The sequence below is a fragment of the Centruroides sculpturatus genome, unplaced genomic scaffold (assembly GCF_000671375.1).
Source record: "Centruroides sculpturatus isolate CEXI.00-Female unplaced genomic scaffold, Cexi_2.0 scaffold78, whole genome shotgun sequence".
Lineage (NCBI taxonomy): Eukaryota > Metazoa > Arthropoda > Arachnida > Scorpiones > Buthidae > Centruroides > Centruroides sculpturatus.
The window spans coordinates 90,108-111,967 of record NW_019384629.1 but is presented as its reverse complement, the minus strand read 5'-3'; the positions used below and the strand labels follow the sequence as shown (position 1 = coordinate 111,967).

The window sequence follows — 21,860 nt, the reverse complement described above, 5'->3', positions numbered from 1 at the left end:
TTATAGGAAGCATTTTAAATTCAATTATAGTTTTTATGAGTTTTATGGTTTTGTATATATTGTAAAATGAAGAAATGTTAAACTTTTGCCTTCTCATAATTCATTATTTAAATTAGTGTTGTTGTTAGAATGTAAGCAGTAATATATACAAATACTTTTTTATATATATAAAAAGTATTTTTTAATTTGCATATTCCTTTCATGTAATTTAATAGTATGGTAGCTTCTCTGCAATAAATTTCTGTTTAGCAGAAAAGCTAGATGTCATAAACTTCTTTTGTGAATCACAATAATAATTTTTTTTTTATACATAAATGATTTTTTTTTAATAGTAAGGCTATTGTTCTCTTTGTTTTGGATTTTTTTTTTATTTCAAAAATAACAAAAACATTTTATGAAATGATACATAATGATAGAAAATATTTGACTTTAAATTTAGAATACTTAAATTTGTGATAATACTATGTTGTGAATTTGTAAGATTTTATAATATTTCAATATATTAATTTTATAGTTAGATCATATTTGATTTTATTTTAAAATTTAAAATATCAATGACATTTTCCAGATTTGTGTTAGAGAAAATTATCATTATGAAGAACATAATTAATTTGAGTTATAAACTTGAATCAATTGATTCCAATTTATGAATGAAACATGTTAATGATTTAGAATGTCATATTGGAAAATATTCTGTTCTGTAATAAAAATGATATTTCAAAAACTTTATAGGAAAATCTTTTTAATAATTTATATCAAATGAATAAAGTTAAATTATATTATATAACATTAGTGGGAACTTTCTCTGTTTTTTTCGTTGCACACCAGTCATTGGTTCATAAGGTACATTGTTTACTATGCCCCGGTATTGTGTGTTGTTCATAGTATATAACTTTTAATTCTGAATTTCTTTATGTTATAATAACTCTTTATACTATAAATGAATGTGTTTCTGGAATAATTAATAGCAAAGATTATTGGAAAAATATTATTATTATTATTATTATTATTAGATATTATTATTTTTCGTTTAACATATTTGGAAAATAATGTGTTAAATGAAAATAATAATATCCACTCTAAAAACCATTTAATGCAGTAATATTTCTTTATTCTAACATTTTCAATGGTCTTCAATCATATTCAGGAAAATTAACGTTGTAAAAAGAACAAATGCCAATTATTATTACTGCATTAAATAGTTTTTAGAGTGGCTATGTGTACAATTGCAGTTCATAAAAGGGTAATTAGTGAAAAAATAATTGTAAAACTATGCTTGGTCATAAGTAAAATTTCATATTTTTTATTGTGATCAAAAATTTGAAATTTTAGCAAAAACACAATATTTATAATCATTGTGTTTTTGCTAAAACAAAAATTTATACAATATATAATTTGTTTCTAGTTACACTACTATTAAATTTTAAAGAACATCATAAATCTTGATAAAGAATAATATAGTTTAAAAGAACTTTGTTTTTTTACTGTAAAACTATTAAACTATTTTTCAAATTAAAAAAAAAAAATGCTTATACTAAAGATACTTTTTTCTTGAAAGCTAAACTTATTGCAGGGATGCAGTTTACTTTCAGAGCATGCAATGAATATATGGAAATAGAAATGTCTTCTTTTTTATTGTTTTACTAGCTGCAAGGACCCGCTTCACTAGGTTTTTATTTGTTTGTACATTTGTATGTAATATAGTTTTTTTTTTTTATATAAAAGATTGTGTTTTTCTAAGTAATCTAGAGTCTAGCTGCAAGGACCCACTTCGAAGTATAACATTTTTATATATAATATTTATCATTATTTTATTTCTTAATTCGATTTAATCGTATTCTTGGATTTATTGCGTATTGAAAAGAAAAGAAGACACAACTAGTTTTTATTTTTTAAATACAACCAATAGTTATAGAAAGGTTTTGTGACGTAATAGTTTTTGACCAATCCATGTGTAAGCAGTTGGGACAAAGTGATACAGTATATCCGGGCATTCTTGGAGACAACAAAGGCCGCCATTTTGGAAATTGCAACATTGAATCGTTATTGTTGGTTAAGAGTTAACATGTAAATGTGTCAAAGTGACAGTTATCTCTTGAGCACGAATAATGTGAATATGTTCTTTTCCAATATAAGAAACGCAATGGCACGAATAGAATTTTGAATGGCGACACTGTTCACAATGTAATAGATTGGTCGATCGAGATCGATTCCTCGTCTTTGTTCAATGTTTGATTGAAAAGTTCAATAATTTGGACAAACTTGGACATGAAGTATGAGGGAAATTACTAAATATTGTCTAGTGATTTGGTATGCAACAGGTTAGTTCATGTTTATGTATTACATTTGTTTGTATGTAATGAGAATTAAATGAAATGCGGTCGTTCGCATCTTTGTACATTTGGACGAGTGCCAACTTTCCTACAATTGTTTATTATTATTATTTTTCTCTTTTTATCTAATAGATTGAGGATATTTCTCAGATATTGCTAATTATAAACATGCAATTAATCAGGAAAAATTTGTCAATATCTAATTGTAATTTAACAAAGAAAAATCGCAGAAGATATTACTTAAATATTAACAATAAGCGTTATTTTCCAATATAGTGTCGATTTCTGCAATATTTTGCCTGTTTAGTTATTTAATATTATACTTTTATCCATTAAATCTGNTAATATTTTTTTAATAGGAAAATTCCAATGTAGTTAAGTTTTAAAAATAGGTCATACAGTTAAAATGTTTTATATAATTGAAGAAACATTTTGTAACATTAATTTTAAAATTAGAAATATTCATATTAATTTTGTAATCATTATTAAAATTTAAGACAAAAATAAAAATAACATAATAAATAAAATACGGAAATAAAATGTAAATATTGGCAAAATCGTCAGTTTTATAATTTAAACATTTAAAAATATACATAAATATCCGGGATGTAACCAGAAATTTCTGATTGTGAGTCACCTGCTTTGCTGATTGCTTGGCATATGTAGGTATACTATATTATAAAAACACAGTAGCTCAAGACCCAACAACACATTGAGTACAGGGACATGCAAGGAATTGCCTTATCAGTATTGTAGCTTCTTGCATGGCATATGCAAAGCAGTGATACACATGACAATGGTCAACAGAAAAAAAGTGCAGAATAAGAACATCTATTAAATTTTTTTTTTTTTTCATCATGACTAATCATGTAACCTAGTATTTGAGTCTGATGTATCTGTTTTCTGTTTCATTGAGTGGTTAAATTCTTGTGACTTTATGCTGTTTTAAAGTTGTGGGGTGGCAGTGAGGACCAGCAGAGGGTGAATGGTGGAAGATCATTAGTATGGGGAAACACCATCCCTTTCTGCTTGTCCTTGTAACGAGTCCCTTTCATTAGAATTTTAAATTTTTGGAACAGAAAATAGTCACAGGGAACCAAACCAGATTGGGAGAATATAATGGAGGTCTGGGCTTACAATATCTTTTTGGGCCAAAAATTGATGAATGAGGCGGTGCTCTTGTGTGATGGTGCATTGTCATGCAGCAGTGTTCAGCTTCCTTGAGCTTGATACTCCGGCCATATGCGTAAAATTAGGTTTCAAAGATGTTTCAAAATACTCAAATCATAATCCCCAGTAACATTTGGCCATTCAGGATAAATTCTTTGTGCATGATATACAGTAGACCCTATAACACGGGTTCATATAACACGGCGAAAAAATTGCGATTGTGTTTGTATAACATGCTAAAAGAGACTCGTATAACACGGTAAAATGTCATCGCTGACTCGTGTCGTGACAGGATTAGTCGAATCTGGATCAATAGCGGATATTGTACAAACTGTTGAGTTTAAATGAGCAGCGGATCTACTGAAAATCATTTATTATTTAATGGCCATAAAAATTATATTTATATTAATGATGTCTTCAAAGTTCAGTGAAATTTTTGCAGAAAAATAACTTATAAGGAAACACGCGTTTGCCATTCTGTGATGAAAACAAGCTTAAGCAATGGCGTCGTTGAACGATGCACACTCGGTAAGTAATCCTATAATTTTTTGTTTATAGCGTAGTTTATATGGATTATTCCCAAAAAATTATACGTGTTTTGGAAATGTTGAGTCAAATTAGTCTAGAATTGGTTAATTTTATGGAAGAAAACCTTTCAAACAGCCATTGTCCCTAAACTGCATACGTGCCGACCTGTGATTGGCTCATGTATTTAAGTGACTCGTACAACACAGAATTCATATAACATGGAACGTATCTACCATGTTATAGGGGGGTCTACTGTATTTTTGGAATGAAAAACCAGTGGTGTTCCATGACATTTGATGATAGGGAAGCTGTGTTTCTGTAAGAAGCTGACTTCCAGAGGCAATCAGTTAATTGCATGCCAGTGATGGTCAAGGGTCCATTCGTATTGTTTGTTTGATAAGCCAGTAAAATCCGTAGACTTCTCTAAATGTATTTTTAATATCACAATTACATTCTGAATTGCTAGCCACGATATAAGGGCTAAAATTATAAATAAAATAATAANAGTGAAGATTAAGATAATTACATTATAGCCAATCTTACCCATTTTCACAGAATGCAAGAATTAGGTTTCCCGTTTCCAGACTAATTAGAGACCTGGTCCCGATTCTATTTCGGAACATCTCCTGTTCACGTCCAGTCAAACGAACTATTTTCAACGTTTCTGGAACATTTACAATCGTTCTATAATTGAACCAATATTCAAATTTTATGTTCAAATTCAAATTTGAATATTGTTCGAATTAAATTCGTACATAAAATTCAAAATAGTGGTTGAAAGACTGATAGTGCTGATAGTGGTTGAAACCACGTTTCAACCACTTTCAGCCCCATATCTCCTGCATTCTTATAGCTATTGAGACACAACCACCATAGTGCACGAATGGAGACTTGGGGCTACTACCACATACAAACACCATTCATGTGCGATGTGTAGTTTTGGCTGAAAAGTGAAATATAGGGACACACACGTCCATTTTTATATATACATATAGATTTCTAGTAAAAACATCAATTTAAAGAATTATATATTTTAAAAGATTATATATATATAATCTTATGATTTAAAATGATAATGTAGAGAGTATATTAAAGAATTTTGAGATAGAATTAAAATCATCTGACTTTCAGATTTTTACAAAATTGAATTTTAAGTTTTAATATTTCGTAATATTTTTTTAATAGGAAAATTCCAATGTAGTTAAGTTTTAAAAATAGGTCATACAGTTAAAATGTTTTATATAATTGAAGAAACATTTTGTAACATTAATTTTAAAATTAGAAATATTCATATTAATTTTGTAATCATTATTAAAATTTAAGACAAAAATAAAAATAACATAATAAATAAAATACGGAAATAAAATGTAAATATTGGCAAAATCGTCAGTTTTATAATTTAAACATTTAAAAATATACATAAATATCCGGGATGTAACCAGAAATTTCTGATTGTGAGTCACCTGCTTTGCTGATTGCTTGGCATATGTAGGTATACTATATTATAAAAACACAGTAGCTCAAGACCCAACAACACATTGAGTACAGGGACATGCAAGGAATTGCCTTATCAGTATTGTAGCTTCTTGCATGGCATATGCAAAGCAGTGATACACATGACAATGGTCAACAGAAAAAAAGTGCAGAATAAGAACATCTATTAAATTTTTTTTTTTTTTCATCATGACTAATCATGTAACCTAGTATTTGAGTCTGATGTATCTGTTTTCTGTTTCATTGAGTGGTTAAATTCTTGTGACTTTATGCTGTTTTAAAGTTGTGGGTGGCAGTGAGGACCAGCAGAGGGTGAATGGTGGAAGATCATTAGTATGGGGAAACACCATCCCTTTCTGCTTGTCCTTGTAACGAGTCCCTTTCATTAGAATTTTAAATTTTTGGAACAGAAAATAGTCACAGGGAACCAAACCAGATTGGGAGAATATAATGGAGGTCTGGGCTTACAATATCTTTTTGGGCCAAAAATTGATGAATGAGGCGGTGCTCTTGTGTGATGGTGCATTGTCATGCAGCAGTGTTCAGCTTCCTTGAGCTTGATACTCCGGCCATATGCGTAAAATTAGGTTTCAAAGATGTTTCAAAATACTCAAATCATAATCCCCAGTAACATTTGGCCATTCAGGATAAATTCTTTGTGCATGATATACAGTAGACCCTATAACACGGGTTCATATAACACGGCGAAAAAATTGCGATTGTGTTTGTATAACATGCTAAAAGAGACTCGTATAACACGGTAAAATGTCATCGCTGACTCGTGTCGTGACAGGATTAGTCGAATCTGGATCAATAGCGGATATTGTACAAACTGTTGAGTTTAAATGAGCAGCGGATCTACTGAAAATCATTTATTATTTAATGGCCATAAAAATTATATTTATATTAATGATGTCTTCAAAGTTCAGTGAAATTTTTGCAGAAAAATAACTTATAAGGAAACACGCGTTTGCCATTCTGTGATGAAAACAAGCTTAAGCAATGGCGTCGTTGAACGATGCACACTCGGTAAGTAATCCTATAATTTTTTGTTTATAGCATAGTTTATATGGATTATTCCCAAAAAATTATACGTGTTTTGGAAATGTTGAGTCAAATTAGTCTAGAATTGGTTAATTTTATGGAAGAAAACCTTTCAAACAGCCATTGTCCCTAAACTGCATACGTGCCGACCTGTGATTGGCTCATGTATTTAAGTGACTCGTACAACACAGAATTCATATAACATGGAACGTATCTACCATGTTATAGGGGGGTCTACTGTATTTTTGGAATGAAAAACCAGTGGTGTTCCATGACATTTGATGATAGGGAAGCTGTGTTTCTGTAAGAAGCTGACTTCCAGAGGCAATCAGTTAATTGCATGCCAGTGATGGTCAAGGGTCCATTCGTATTGTTTGTTTGATAAGCCAGTAAAATCCGTAGACTTCTCTAAATGTATTTTTAATATCACAATTACATTCTGAATTGCTAGCCACGATATAAGGGCTAAAATTATAAATAAAATAATAATAACTTACTTGGTGAAATAAAATTTGTGGTGGATGTACCGGTACATACCCGGTACAAAATATTTTTCAATTGTATGAAAATACTTTTAAAGAAAATTATAATTAAATATAGCTTTGTAAAGAAACGTACATAAAAATAACATAAAATCTTCTTTACTTTTTAAATCTTAAAACAATCCACTTATTCAAATAGCTCCCTACAAGTTACTAATGGATGGAATCAGAGATGGTCCTGGTAGGTGCATGCATGCGGGCTAATTGACCAGTATCGGCACCCTTGGGATTTGGTTCGAGGGTGCCGATACCAGTCAATGTCAAATGTCTCTTTTGTCACATCACTAGTATACCTCAAATGACACGACAAGGTTGTTGTAAATTTTAAACGTTTCTCATCATAGCTGTAAAAATCTAAAAACGTTAAACTTAATAGATTATTTGTCTTTTGTTTTCTAACTAATTCATTTTAGGACCAGGTGTTGTCTACGGAAATTTCCAAAATTTACAACTTTTCAGTCACTCTCGTTGAACTGGAATAATGTCTGTCTTTATTACATCTAATACAGTATTTCAAAGAAATCAGTCCCCACTGTACTCGGCTAGAGATTGGTTCGGTTAAGCTTTTGCTTAAGTAAAGTTCCGGCTCTTTCGTCAGGGTTTTATTTATGTCCCCAATTCCCTAATTGCTTAATTATTTAACTAATTAAGTAGAAATAAGTCGAAACCGGTTACTTTGTACTTGAATATTTGTAGTCTTGGGAAAAAAGTGGAAAGACAAATTTTATGACAACGGATACATAAATCGTAAATTTAAGGAAAATAAAAATTCTAGAGCTTTTTCTGTACCCCGTGCATCTCTCTCATTCATTAAATTTAGTTGTAAATGATGCTACCAAAGTAACAGTTAATTTTTTAACATTGTACAAGAATTGTAAATGTTTTTTTCTACATCCCCTTATAGATGGGACATAAGAAATTGTGATATCACTGGTTTAACATTGAAATCCGTGAGTAATATAAAATTGGAGAGCGGAATAAAAATATCAAATATTTTAATGGATTTTTTTAAACTCCTGTCAACTATACAGAACTATCATAAAAACATACCAGTAAATTCTTATTGTTTGGGTTATAAATTTACTCATGATTCACATAATTGGACGAGGGTGGCTAACAGTCCAGAACCAGTCCTGGATAGAATTGGAAGTGCTATACGTGTGTTGCTTCAACCATCTAAACCGGTGTGAGGTTGATGCTCTGTAAAGTGCATGTGCGAATCTGACTGTTTGGAAGCTGACAATACAGTGCTTCCACTCCGCCACTAATATTCGAATATACAATAGCAATCTTATCATTTTTTTCACATGTATAGAAATTTGTAATAAGATACATAATGCGGTTATAATAAAATATTGTGCGATTATTTTCATATGATTAAAATTAATATGTATTTATATTTTAGAAAATACTAGGGAAGCAGTGCTTTCACCGCTTCCAATGATGGCATGCCACTGATAAAAACAGATAAGCATGGTCTTAATCCTCAATTTTTGGAAGTGAAGTTTTTTCAGTGTGGGTTTGTCTGATGACTTCCACATGAAACTTTGATGTTTCATCAACAGGTTGTACTGGTAGCATCACGTCTCATCACATGTGACAATATTTTTGAGAAAATTTGGATTGCATTGAGCTGTTTTGAGGATGTCCTGAGCATGATGAATGCGCATTTGTTTTCGTTCCTCAGTGAGTGAGTGCAGAACAAAGTGGGAACAGACATTACATTCAAATGATCACATAAAATTATGTGGAAAAAGTCCTTTGACACTCCCATCTCCTCTGGCAACATTCTATGGGTCACATTTGGATTCTTTCCTAATATTTGTCGCACTTTTTAATGTTACTGTCCGTAGTTGATGTATTCGGATGACCACTTTTTAGATAGTTTTCAATTGACTCCCAGCCATCTTTGAATCAACCAAACCAGTCGTAAACTTGTATTTGGTTTAGGCAATCAACCTTATATACTTGTTTCAGTAACTTAAACATTTTGGTAAAAGTTTTCTTTAGTTTTACACATAACTTAATGTTGGCACATTGCTCCATTGCAATTTTCTGATGAGGGTCACGAAATAACCTTTACATTTTCACACCAAACAAAAGATTGTTATGAACCAATTCAAATGTAATTGCACACGATTGATAATATAACATTCAAAATTTTGAATTTGACTGTTAATACTAATTGCACCATCTAGTTATATTTCTAGAGCAAAAGTTAAGGTTTTTTTTTTAGACAACCTGTGTATACATAACAGCAGGGAAAGTGAAATGAAAAATTTATTTCAAAAATAGGCAGAGAGTGCTGAAAATTAATTGACCAGATGTGATAATTGGCAATGAATGAGATCAAAACTTACTTATTAAAAAATACATAGGCTATTTCTAAAAATTTATTATTACAAAATAGAACATTTTTACTTTAAAAACAGGTACAAAAAGCTATCAGTTTCTAACAGAACTAAATATATTGCCATGATTATCTCTGTTTGGGAGTTTCTTTATATCTACTGGAAATTTGTGCTGTTTAATGTAGATTATCTTCTATCCTCCCTCTGGCGGTGAATTATTATTAATTTTAAGCTTTAAATTTTTGCTGGATGATAAAATTTTCTTTTAAAATTTTTTAAAGAAATTTTTAATTTTTAAAGAAAATTTTATCATCCAGCGAAAATTAAAACTTAAAATTAATAATAATTCGCCGCCAGAGGGAGGATAGAAAATAATCTACATTAAATAGCGCAAATTTCCAGTAGATATAAAGAAACTCCTGAATGGAGAAGGATGAAATAAGCAAGATGTCATAAGATTATCAAATCCAATTTTAAAAAAATTATTACTTTTTTAATTGGTTGTTTTAATGTTTTAAGGAACTTTTTCCAGGATGGCCACGTAGCCTAAAAAGAAAAGTCAGGTCGTCTGAAGTTTTTACTAAGGAACATCTAAAAGAAATATGATGATCACCCAAGAATTTTTGGAAGTGACTATGTCTTAATTTTTAAAGTAAACATTTTATGTTTAATATACAGTGAAACCCCATTTATCTGGCTCAAATGGGACCAGACCCAATCTGGATCACTGAAAATCTAGATAATCCAGAAAATTCATTAACGACATAAATAACAATTTAGATGTATACTGTATTTTATTTATTGCAAATTATATGTACTTTTATAACAATATTAACAGTATAAAGCAAAAGACATATCTGCATACAGTATCAGTTCATTGTTTTCTATCAGCTGGTACAGTATATGTATGTAAATTTCCTGACCTTTTGTGTGGGACAAATGGTCAGGAAACTTGCAGACGTGTATAAAATATAATGTACATCTAAACTGTTATTCTCTTCTCTTTGGCTTTTTTTGGTAATTAGAGTTAGTGCTCCATAGGGAAAAAGAAGGACTAATTTGAACTGAAGTAATTGTGATGTACTGTATTTATTTTTACTAGATCCTCTGTTATAAAGTTGCAGGTGTTCATAATTTCCATTGAGCTAAGGGCAAATGGTATTCTTACAGCTGCAATAATGCCATGGCTCACTTTTCCCACCGTGTCATTCATGGTGCAGGGGTTAGCATCTTCACCTATAACAAAAGGTTCCCGGTTTGCACCTCTTTGATGTGGTTCTTTTTTTGTGTGTGTACGTTCTCATAGTCTGAGAACACATGTTAATTTGTTATCATTTACAAATGTCAACGATGTCCTCACAGTATATAAGCGCGGGCTCTTGGGTTGAGGGCGTTTGTTGGCTAGCACTGCAAGCTGCAGTGGTTGTATGTTCTATGAGTAAATAAACACACCATTGTGTTCCTTAAGACTCGTTGCTATTTGTCTACACAACAATACTCCAGCAAGAATGTACTACTTACAAGTCTTTGATTTTTTCGTGTCTATAGGTTTTTCGTATGTCTGTCTTTCTTGTTCTGGATAAACAGGGTTCCACTGTATTAGTTTTAACTGAAACACAATTCACTACCAAGTCTATATAAGCTTAAGCTTTTCGAAGTTTTGAGAGTTTGGTTATAACATATTGCAATTTTTTCCATTTAAATGATATGTAGACTCCTGGTTAAGATTTTCCTGAAGAACATTTTATTTTCAGAAATAGATTACTGGTATTAAGATTATATATGTATGCATGTGTATATATGTATTTATATTACAATTACAATAGAGTGTTGTTTATCTGAAAGCTGATCAACTGAAAAGTTGGTTAACCGAAAGCGTTCCAATCGGACTGTGTCGAGCTGAATTGAATGTTTTTGATACTAGATTAACATATACATATAACCAACACCTTATTCTTGCCGAGAAATATAAATTTATTCCAAACAAACGTTTTCAACCTGATTTACAGGCCATCGTCAGGTTTATAACCAAATTCGAATTATAGGATTCCATCAACGGAATACAAAATTCAAAATTAAAAATTAACCAAGCAACGGAATAAGATAAAAATAAAATTAAAATATTAAATATCCAACAGGGTAACATAAAACAAAAATATAAAAATGTAAAAAATGTACATAGAAGTATTAATACAATTATTATGACTGGTTAGAGCTCTTATTAAACTTCTTAACAATAAACTTCCATGCAGAGGGAAGACTTTCTGCATCCCTCGCATTTAAACAGCCTTCCTGTATTTTACTCCTATAAATCTGCAACTTTTCTGCTGTCAATGCCAAAGATGGAGAAGATAAAGGTTTTATGATGGCTGTCTCATTCCATTTGACTACAGATCCTGGCATTTGCGCCATTTGGGACAAAATCGTTGCATTAGATTCCTTTTTGATATTATAACTATGTTCCTTGATTCTAAGTCCTAAACTCCTGGTAGTTACTCCAATGTAGTCTTTTTTAACGACCAATTGCATATTCTCATAAGGTATTCTATAAACCCAGTTTTCTCTTCCGACTTTATATCATCCTTATCATTCCTGAGGATTTTGTATAAATTAGGGGCCCTTTTTGTAAGCATCCTCAAACCTTTTCTGCGAGCAATCTCTTTCATAACACTATTCATACTTTCATTATATGTAAATTTTATGATTCCAGTGGGAGCATTTTTAAAAGACCCTTTCTTGATGTTCGCTTCATACTTCCTAACCATTCCCAGAATTGCGCTTTTTTGGTAACCTAGGGTCTTGGCCACGCTTATTATTCTATTTATTTCTTTCCTCCTGTCTTGTACTCTTTCACAATACAAAAATGCCCTTCTTATTAAAGCTCTGAAAGCTGCAATTTTATATTTATACGGATCCTTGGATTGGGAGGGAATATACAATGGGCTGTGGGATGGTTTAATAAAAACGCTAGTGGACAGGTGGCCTTTTTTGAATTTAATACCGATGTCGAGAAAATGCAGATCCAAGGAACTCTTCTGCTCCAATCTTAAAGTAAGGCCATCATTGTTATCATTGATCTTATCCAAAAAATCCTTAATCCTGCTGTTATTTCTCCATAATATAAGTAGGTCATCAATGTATCTGCTAAAATATATGCTCTCAGGGATCCTATGCGAATTGGTAGTTAGAAGACTGGAAAGAAGAATTTTTTATGGTTTTAAGGAGGATATCATATATTTTATCAAATTGCTAAAATCTGCTAAAATATCTGCTAAAAACTGAAGATGGAAAGAAGACTGGAAAGAAGAATTTTTTATGGTTTTAAGGAGGATATCATATATTTTATCAGATTGCTAAAATCTGCTAAAATATCTGCTAAAATATATGATATTCTCCTTAAAACCATAAAAAATTCTTCTTTCCAGTCTTCTAACTACCAATTCGCATAGGATCCCTGAGAGCATATATTTTAGCAGATACGTTGATGACCTACTTATATTATGGAGAAATAACAGCAGAATTAAGGATTTTTTGGATAAGATCAATGATAACAATGATGGCCTTACTTTAAGATTGGAGCAGAAGAGTTCCTTGAATCTGCATTTTCTCGACATCGGTATTAAATTCAAAAAAGGCCACCTGTCCACTAGCGTTTTTATTAAACCATCCCACAGCCCATTGTATATTCCCTCCCAATCCAAGGATCCGTATAAATATAAAATTGCAGCTTTCAGAGCTTTAATAAGAAGGGCATTTTTGTATTGTGAAAGAGTACAAGACAGGAGGAAAGAAATAAATAGAATAATAAGTGTGGCCAAGACCCTAGGTTACCAAAAAAGCGCAATTCTGGGAATGGTTAGGAAGTATGAAGCGAACATCAAGAAAGGGTCTTTTAAAAATGCTCCTACTGGAATCATAAAATTTACATATAATGAAAGTATGAATAGTGTTATGAAAGAGATTGCTCGCAGAAAAGGTTTGAGGATGCTTACAAAAAGGGCCCCTAATTTATACAAAATCCTCAGGAATGATAAGGATGATATAAAGTCGGAAGAGAAAACTGGGTTTATAGAATACCTTATGAGAATATGCAATTGGTCGTTAAAAAAGACTACATTGGAGTAACTACCAGGAGTTTAGGACTTAGAATCAAGGAACATAGTTATAATATCAAAAAGGAATCTAATGCAACGATTTTGTCCCAAATGGCGCAAATGCCAGGATCTGTAGTCAAATGGAATGAGACAGCCATCATAAAACCTTTATCTTCTCCATCTTTGGCGTTGACAGCAGAAAAGTTGCAGATTTATAGGAGTAAAATACAGGAAGGCTGTTTAAATGCGAGGGATGCAGAAAGTCTTCCCTCTGCATGGAAGTTTATTGTTAAGAAGTTTAATAAGAGCTCTAACCAGTCATAATAATTGTATTAATACTTCTATGTACATTTTTTACATTTTTATATTTTTGTTTTATGTTACCCTGTTGGATATTTAATATTTTAATTTTATTTTTATCTTATTCCGTTGCTTGGTTAATTTTTAATTTTGAATTTTGTATTCCGTTGATGGAATCCTATAATTCGAATTTGGTTATAAACCTGACGATGGCCTGTAAATCAGGTTGAAAATGTTTGTTTGGAATAAATTTATATTTCTCGGCAAGAATAAGGTGTTGGTTATATGTATATGTATGATTTGCTGAGTACTTTAGGATATTATTTTAGGATATTACTAGATTAACTTCCAAAATATAATTTTTTTTGTTTTTATATTTTTCAATATATTTATTTTGTTTGTAAAAAATAAAGAAATGATTTTTAATGCTACAATAGCCATGATTATTATTTTAAAAAGTTTATGTTATGCTTACCATCGATGAAAATTCAACGCAAAGCGACATGCAACAGAGAAAAATTTCAACGTGGGATAGGTTAATATATTTTTTCTTACATAATTGGTTATCCGAACAACCCCAGTCCCTAATTGATTCAGATAAACGACGGTCTACTGTACTTCCAAAGTATATAAGTATTTATCATTTTGAAAACCTGCAGTGTTTATTATTTTGATATTACTTTTTTTTTCTTTTTTTTACTACATACTAATGTTTTTTGGTTACCTTTAAAGATTTTCTTCAGCAAACTACAACATAACTAGTAAATAATATAAAATNCTCCATCTTTGGCATTGACAGCAGAAAAGTTGCAGATTTATAGGAGTAAAATACAGGAAGGCTGTTTAAATGCGAGGGATGCAGAAAGTCTTCCCTCTGCATGGAAGTTTATTGTTAAGAAGTTTAATAAGAGCTCTAACCAGTCATAATAATTGTATTAATACTTCTATGTACATTTTTTACATTTTTATATTTTTGTTTTATGTTACCCTGTTGGATATTTAATATTTTAATTTTATTTTTATCTTATTCCGTTGCTTGGTTAATTTTTAATTTTGAATTTTGTATTCCGTTGATGGAATCCTATAATTCGAATTTGGTTATAAACCTGACGATGGCCTGTAAATCAGGTTGAAAATGTTTGTTTGGAATAAATTTATATTTCTCGGCAAGAATAAGGTGTTGGTTATATGTATATGTATGATTTGCTGAGTACTTTAGGATATTATTTTAGGATATTACTAGATTAACTTCCAAAATATAATTTTTTTTGTTTTTATATTTTTCAATATATTTATTTTGTTTGTAAAAAATAAAGAAATGATTTTTAATGCTACAATAGCCATGATTATTATTTTAAAAAGTTTATGTTATGCTTACCATCGATGAAAATTCAACGCAAAGCGACATGCAACAGAGAAAAATTTCAACGTGGGATAGGTTAATATATTTTTTCTTACATAATTGGTTATCCGAACAACCCCAGTCCCTAATTGATTCAGATAAACGACGGTCTACTGTACTTCCAAAGTATATAAGTATTTATCATTTTGAAAACCTGCAGTGTTTATTATTTTGATATTACTTTTTTTTTCTTTTTTTTACTACATACTAATGTTTTTTGGTTACCTTTAAAGATTTTCTTCAGCAAACTACAACATAACTAGTAAATAATATAAAATAGAATGTATAAGTATTTAACTACAGTTTATCAGCCTTTAATATGCAGTCTATTTTATTAACGTAATCTAATGTTTTCGGTCAATTTATTGACCTTCATCAGGATCAAACAATTTTTCAATTTATGATGAACGAAACTGATTATAGAACATTTTTAACTTTAAAAGTTTTCTCAACAGCTATTGCGCAAGTCCGAAAATAGATAAATAGAATCTACAGACTGAAAATGTACAAATGTCACATAAAAATAAAAGTAAAAATAAAAATTAATATTAATAAAGAAATTGATAAATGAATAGATAAATAAACAAGTGATGATATAATGGGCACCGACTAATGCCTATCTTCCGTGCTTCTTTCTTTTGCTGGTATGTTCATAATTCATCTGCTTCATCTGGGCATATTCACAAAAGCAGTCTAGCAGGACAGGCTATAAACTTCAGAGAATCATATAAAGTCTCCACAGCATGGAGAGAGGGGGCATTATGAACATACCAGCAAAAGAAAAAAGCACAAACAGATAAAAGATAGGCATTAGTCGGTGCCCATTATATCATCACTTGTTTATTTATCTACTAGCAGGTGGGCCCGGCGTTACTTGGGCAAAAGTAACGATAGCGAAGATTAAGATTATTACGTTATAGTCAACCTTACCCGTTTTCACAGAATGCAAAAATTGGATCCCCCGTTTCCAGACTAATTAGAAAATTTTTACATGGGTCTAAAAATATCTTCAATTTCCTGCAAAAACGAAAACCAACTGCACTTTCTCTTAAAACGTTGCTTTCTCTTAACAACTCCATTGTTATGTAACACGTCCATTGTTGACACTTCCATTGTTGACACTTCCATTGTTGACACTTTCATTGTTAACACTTTCATTGTTACTTAACACTTCTATTGTTGATGGAAGTGTTAAGCTTAATCCTGTCCCTCTCCCCCCAGGGGGGCATTTCGAAAAATCCCTTCTTAGTGTGCGTTTTCGTGACGCACCCTAACTGTGTACCAAATTTCAGCTTCCAACTCCTAACCGTTTGGGCTCTGCACTGATTATTATTATTATTATTATTATCAACTCGTCTCGATTATATATATAGATTCATTTATCTATTTCTTTATTAATATTAATTTTTATTTTTACTTTTATTTTTGTGTATAATTAGTGTATGCGTACATTTGTACATTTTCAGTCTGTAGATTCTATTCATCTATTTTCGGACTTGCGCAATAGCTGTTGAGAAAACTTTTAAAGTTAAAAATGTTCTATAATCAGTTTCGCTCATCATAAATCGAAAAATTGTTTGATCCTGATGAAGGTTAATTAATTGACCGAAAACATTAGATTACGTTAATAAAATAGACTGCATATTAAAGGTTGGTAAAGTGTAGTTATTTTTGAAAGTGCAGTTTGAGTAGTGTATAGGTATTTAAAAATTAATGTATATAGAATGTAGAAAATAGAATATTATATTTTGCATTAAGAAATCCAAAATATCTGAATAAAATTATTAACTACAGTAGAGCGTCGTTTATCCGAAAGTTTGTTATCTGAAAGTATTCCAGTCAGCAATTTTAAATTTTCGCTAGTGCTGCGGCACTGCAATCTTTGACTATATCTTGGGCTACTCCGATATTTTTTTTGTTGGTTTGTGTGTTTTAGTTGGCAGCACTGGCACATTTGTGTGGTGTTTTTCTGAGGACTGTGTATCGTGTTGAATCGAATGTTTTTGATACTAGATCATCTTCTAAAGTATATATTTTTTGGTTTTTATATTTTTCAATATATTTATTTTGTTTGTAAGAAATAAAGAAATAGTTTTTAACGATACAATAGCCACGATTATTATTTTAAAAAGTTTACGTTAGGCTTAACATCGACGAAAATTCAACACGAAGCGACATGCAATGGAGAAAAATTTCAATATGGGTTAGGTTAATATATTTTTTCGTACATAATCGGTTATCTGAAAAATAAGTTATTCGAAGAACCTCAGTCTCCAATTGATTCGGATAAACGACACTCTACTGTATCTTATAACAAATAAATAGTGTCATTATTTTATTTTTTAACGAAAGACACAAAGTGTTAGCTGGTGGAAGAAAGGAAAGGGAAGAAGGAGGGTGAGGAAATGGAAAGAAGAAAAAGGCACCTTATGTAGCTTAGCTGTTGAGAAAACTTTTAAAGTTAAAAATGTTCTATAATCAGTTTCGCTCATCATAAATCGAAAAATTGTTTGATCCTGATGAAGGTTAATTAATTGACTGAAAACATCTGAGGGGTAACATAAGGTTACCACTCTCTCTACAATTAATGTTGGCAAGCAGCTTTTAGGCTGCAAAGAATACTATCAGTATTGCAACAAGTTTCATTTTTTTTTTTTTTTTTTTTTGGTCAGTACATTTCATATAAGGATTTTCATACAGCCAAAATTCCATTTTCATCAAGGAAATTAGTACATTTAAGTTTTCTGGCCAATTCATAAATCTTAAGTAATTCTAAACTCGATCAAGCTCGAAGCTAGCAACATTGAACTGATCCCTTCTGTCTACTCCTGCTCACTGTTAATTAGTAGGAAAAAAGAGAATCTTTTGTTTTTCTAGTGCAATGTTCTTATTTGGATAATTTAATTTTTATTTTTACATTTAGTGTAATTTCCTAAAATATTTGTTTTAATTGTTCATTTTTTTAAAGAAAACTACAAAGAAAAAAAGGAGGCAGGAACTATGTCAGCAATGTTTGTAAATATTTTAATTGATTTTAAAAATGTTTTACTTCATGTTTTCTTTTTTTTGCTTCTTTAGTGGTTAATCTAAACCAGGGGTGTCCAACCCGCGGGCCGCATGCGGCCCAAGGCAAGTTCCAATGCGGCCCAATAAACGTGTAAATAAAACTGACAAATTTATTTATTTCAATGGCATAATCTCAAAAAAGAAGTTTCACAAAGCCATAAACCTTTATACATAATTTATTTTTGAGTGGAAAGAAAATATTTTCAAATAGTTGGAAATGTGTGAATGAGGAAGATATAGGCTACTAAATAAAGCTGGAGTTGTGACTCAAAGGAGTATAGACTCAAATTCAGGGAAAGGAGAGAAAGGTTTAAAGATAAAAAACAGTGAGAAAGGTTTAAAGATAAAAAACAGTGAGAAAGGTTAAATAGACCTTCGGTTATGCGAATATTGACCCTTAATTTTCCACATTCTTTTATCTTGTGGCCTTTCTCTCCTTTCCCCCAATTTGAGTCTATAATCCTTTGAGTCCCAACTCCAGCTTTATTTAGTATTCCTTACAGCGTTGCAAGATTTGGCTACTTTGTGCCAAATTTCGTTACTCTTTTATTACTTTGGCATAAAAATATCATTTGGACATTGGCTACGTTTTGGGCTACATCTTATTTATAAATTACAGTCGACCCCCCTATAACACTGTTGATTATTCCATTTTATATGAATTCCATGTTGTATGAGTTACTTAGATTTTACAAATAAGTGTGCCGGCTGTGAACGGCTCACGTATTTGTAAAATCTAAGTGACTCGTACAACATGGAATTCATATAAAACGGAATAATCAACAGTGTTATAGGGGGGTCGACTGTATTATTTGAATAAAAATGCACTTTAAAATGGTGTTTCGTCGTTTTTATTAATTAGAGACCCAAATAAAACAAATGTTTGTGTTTTTCAAATAAATTTTTGTTTGTCTCCTTTATAATAAATGAATTTATCTATTTCTAAGTAAAAACTGAAAGTGTCTATAGAAGTAATTTTTTAAAATAACCTTTTTCGTAGAGTTTTAATACTTATTACTATAATCTAGACATGTTAATCCTTAAATATACTTGTATATTGAAGGATTGGGCCAAAATATACTTAAGCCACAAGTATATATAATATACTAGTGGCCCAAAACTCCATGACTTCTTCCAATGTGGCCCAGAGAAACAAAAAGGTTGGACACCCCTGATCTAAACTCTATAATCAAGGTTTAATGAGATTTTTTGTTATTAGTTTTCATTGTTTTCAGACTACACCATACTTTGTCTAAAAATCTTTAATTGTGAAAATAATTACACAAAAAATTTAAATGCTTATTTCAGTCAGCTGTATTTACAAAAGTAATGTTTTCATTTCTATTTCATAACATCTTTAGCTTCACAAAATAGAAATAGGAATGAAAATGTTACTTGCTGTAAATAAAGTTGATTACCTGAAGTAAAACATTTTAATTTTTTGTGATTATTATGGTCCCAGAAATGCAAGAGAATAAATTTTTGATATCTTTATTTTTCAATGTTTTTATTCTGCTCAAGCAAATATAAATATAAAATTTACAATTTCAGACAACTTATTAATGATGTAATTTATTTCCTGTTGATTTGTTAACTGTGGTGTGTTCTGCTTCAATATGTGGTATACTTGCTGAACCAATCAGTCTTATATATTGAGGATTACCTATATTTAATAATCCTTTCCTAATACTTCACATATTTTCTCTAGTCTTTACATCTGTCCTATTTTCTACATTCTATATATGTTAACTTTTAAATATGTAAACATTTATTTGTATTCTTTACTAGTTATGTGCTAGATTGCTTGGAGATTTTTAAAAATGATCAAACATTTTAATAGATAAGGAAGTAAAATTAGTTTGTTACACATACAAGAAAGTTGCTTTTTTGTTATAATAAAAATGGTGTTGATCTAATAAAATCATGAAGTGATGCAATGGAATTAATGACAGAGAAATTAGATGCATAGCAACTAGAGGTCACTTATTATGATGCATATGATTTAATATGCACTTTATTTTCAAAGATATTAAAACTTGAAGAAAGTGCATCTTACATTCAAGTAAATATGGTAGTATTATATTAAACTGTATTTTGTTCTGTATTATATTAAACTGTATCTTGTTGTTATATTAAACTGTATCTGTGCTTGTTCTATTAATATTTAACTATTTTATATAATTTTAATTTAAATATTGTAATGTTTTAGTGAATATTGTTATAAATACTATATTTTGACATTTAAGATTCATTTGAAATTGAAATCAAATTTTAATTAAATTGTTCTTAAAATTACAGTTGTAACAACTGCTTCTGCTTCATTATATTGTGAATATTATAATGAAACACTTTGCAATAGTAATAGTCTTGGTCTAGGCTGTAATGGAACTGAGGAATGTAAACCTAATGAGGACATCAAAAAGAACTTGTGTTATATTTTATGGCAAAACAGCAGTGATGGACTTAGTATTAAACTCAAAGGTAGAAAAATTTTTATTTTTATATGAATATTAAGAATAATAAAAATTATTGATTACATTTGTTCTAATGTATAATAAATTTTTACTATAAATTTAAAACTTTATTTATGATCTAGGATACGTTTAATAATAAACATAATAAATTTGTCTTTAAATCCTTTTTTCAAGCTCTATATAATATAATATCAACTCAAAAGGTTTATGTGATGCACAATAGACTTTTTACATTGATTCATTTAGCTCATAATTTGAATAATTATAATCTACAACATGGCAAACTAGTTGTAACTAGCAGACCCAGTCCTGCGTTGTTGTGGCTCAAAATGTATCTATTATAAATGTATAATACTTTCCCTGTGGGGGGAAATTTTTTGAAAAATCCCTTCTTAGTGTACGTTCTCTTGATGTACCCTATTAAAACGCAAAAAACCGCATCTAAAATAGTATAATAGAAGCCAGGTTCTTCACGATAAGCCTTAATCCTGTTCCTCTCCCCGTGGGAGAATATAGAAAAATCCCTTTTTAGTGTATATTCTGTTGACATGCTCTATTAAAACACAATCAAAAATGCAAAAAACTGCATCTAAAATAGTATAAATAGAAGCAGAGTTCATTACTGTAAGCCTTAATCCTGTCCATCTCCTCCAGTGTGGGAAATTTGACACATATATTATGTAAAAACACATGTGCATTTGAATGCAGCATTGTGTCAAAATTTCAAAGGAATACATTTTTATTTATATAGATAGATAGAAGATGATCTGCTTTAGTTCATCCTCACAGAAAAGCATAATGCCTCACAGAAAAGCAAACTTGGGCGTCGTACTTGTAGCGCCATCTGTTGGACATAAATGCCTTAACCTAGATTATATATTGTAATTTATATGAATGTTTATCGGAATTATATACAGCCTATGTCCAGTCTGAGGTTCCATTCTAAATATTGGTGAAAGAATTTTTGAAATCGGATGAGTAGTTTCGGAGATTACCCCTACATACAAACTTGCAAACATTACCTCTTTATAATATTAGTATAGATAATTGGTTACTATATAG

General features: G+C 30.5%; 1 protein-coding gene across 2 annotated transcripts in view; it reads left to right on the top strand.

Annotated features, from left to right (window-relative positions):
• Positions 1–1,974: 1,974 nt before the first annotated feature.
• Positions 1,975–21,860, top strand: part of LOC111625691 (activin receptor type-2A-like) — a 94,757-nt gene continuing 74,871 nt past the window's right edge. For both annotated transcript variants that reach the window (XR_002756767.1, XM_023368901.1), the window contains exons 1-2: positions 1,975–2,321; positions 20,623–20,805. Coding sequence is in view for 1 of the 2 variants with exons in the window: in XM_023368901.1 (XP_023224669.1) it covers positions 2,276–2,321; positions 20,623–20,805 (229 nt within the window). In the remaining variant the exon portion in view is untranslated. The remainder of the gene's footprint in view (positions 2,322–20,622; positions 20,806–21,860) is intronic.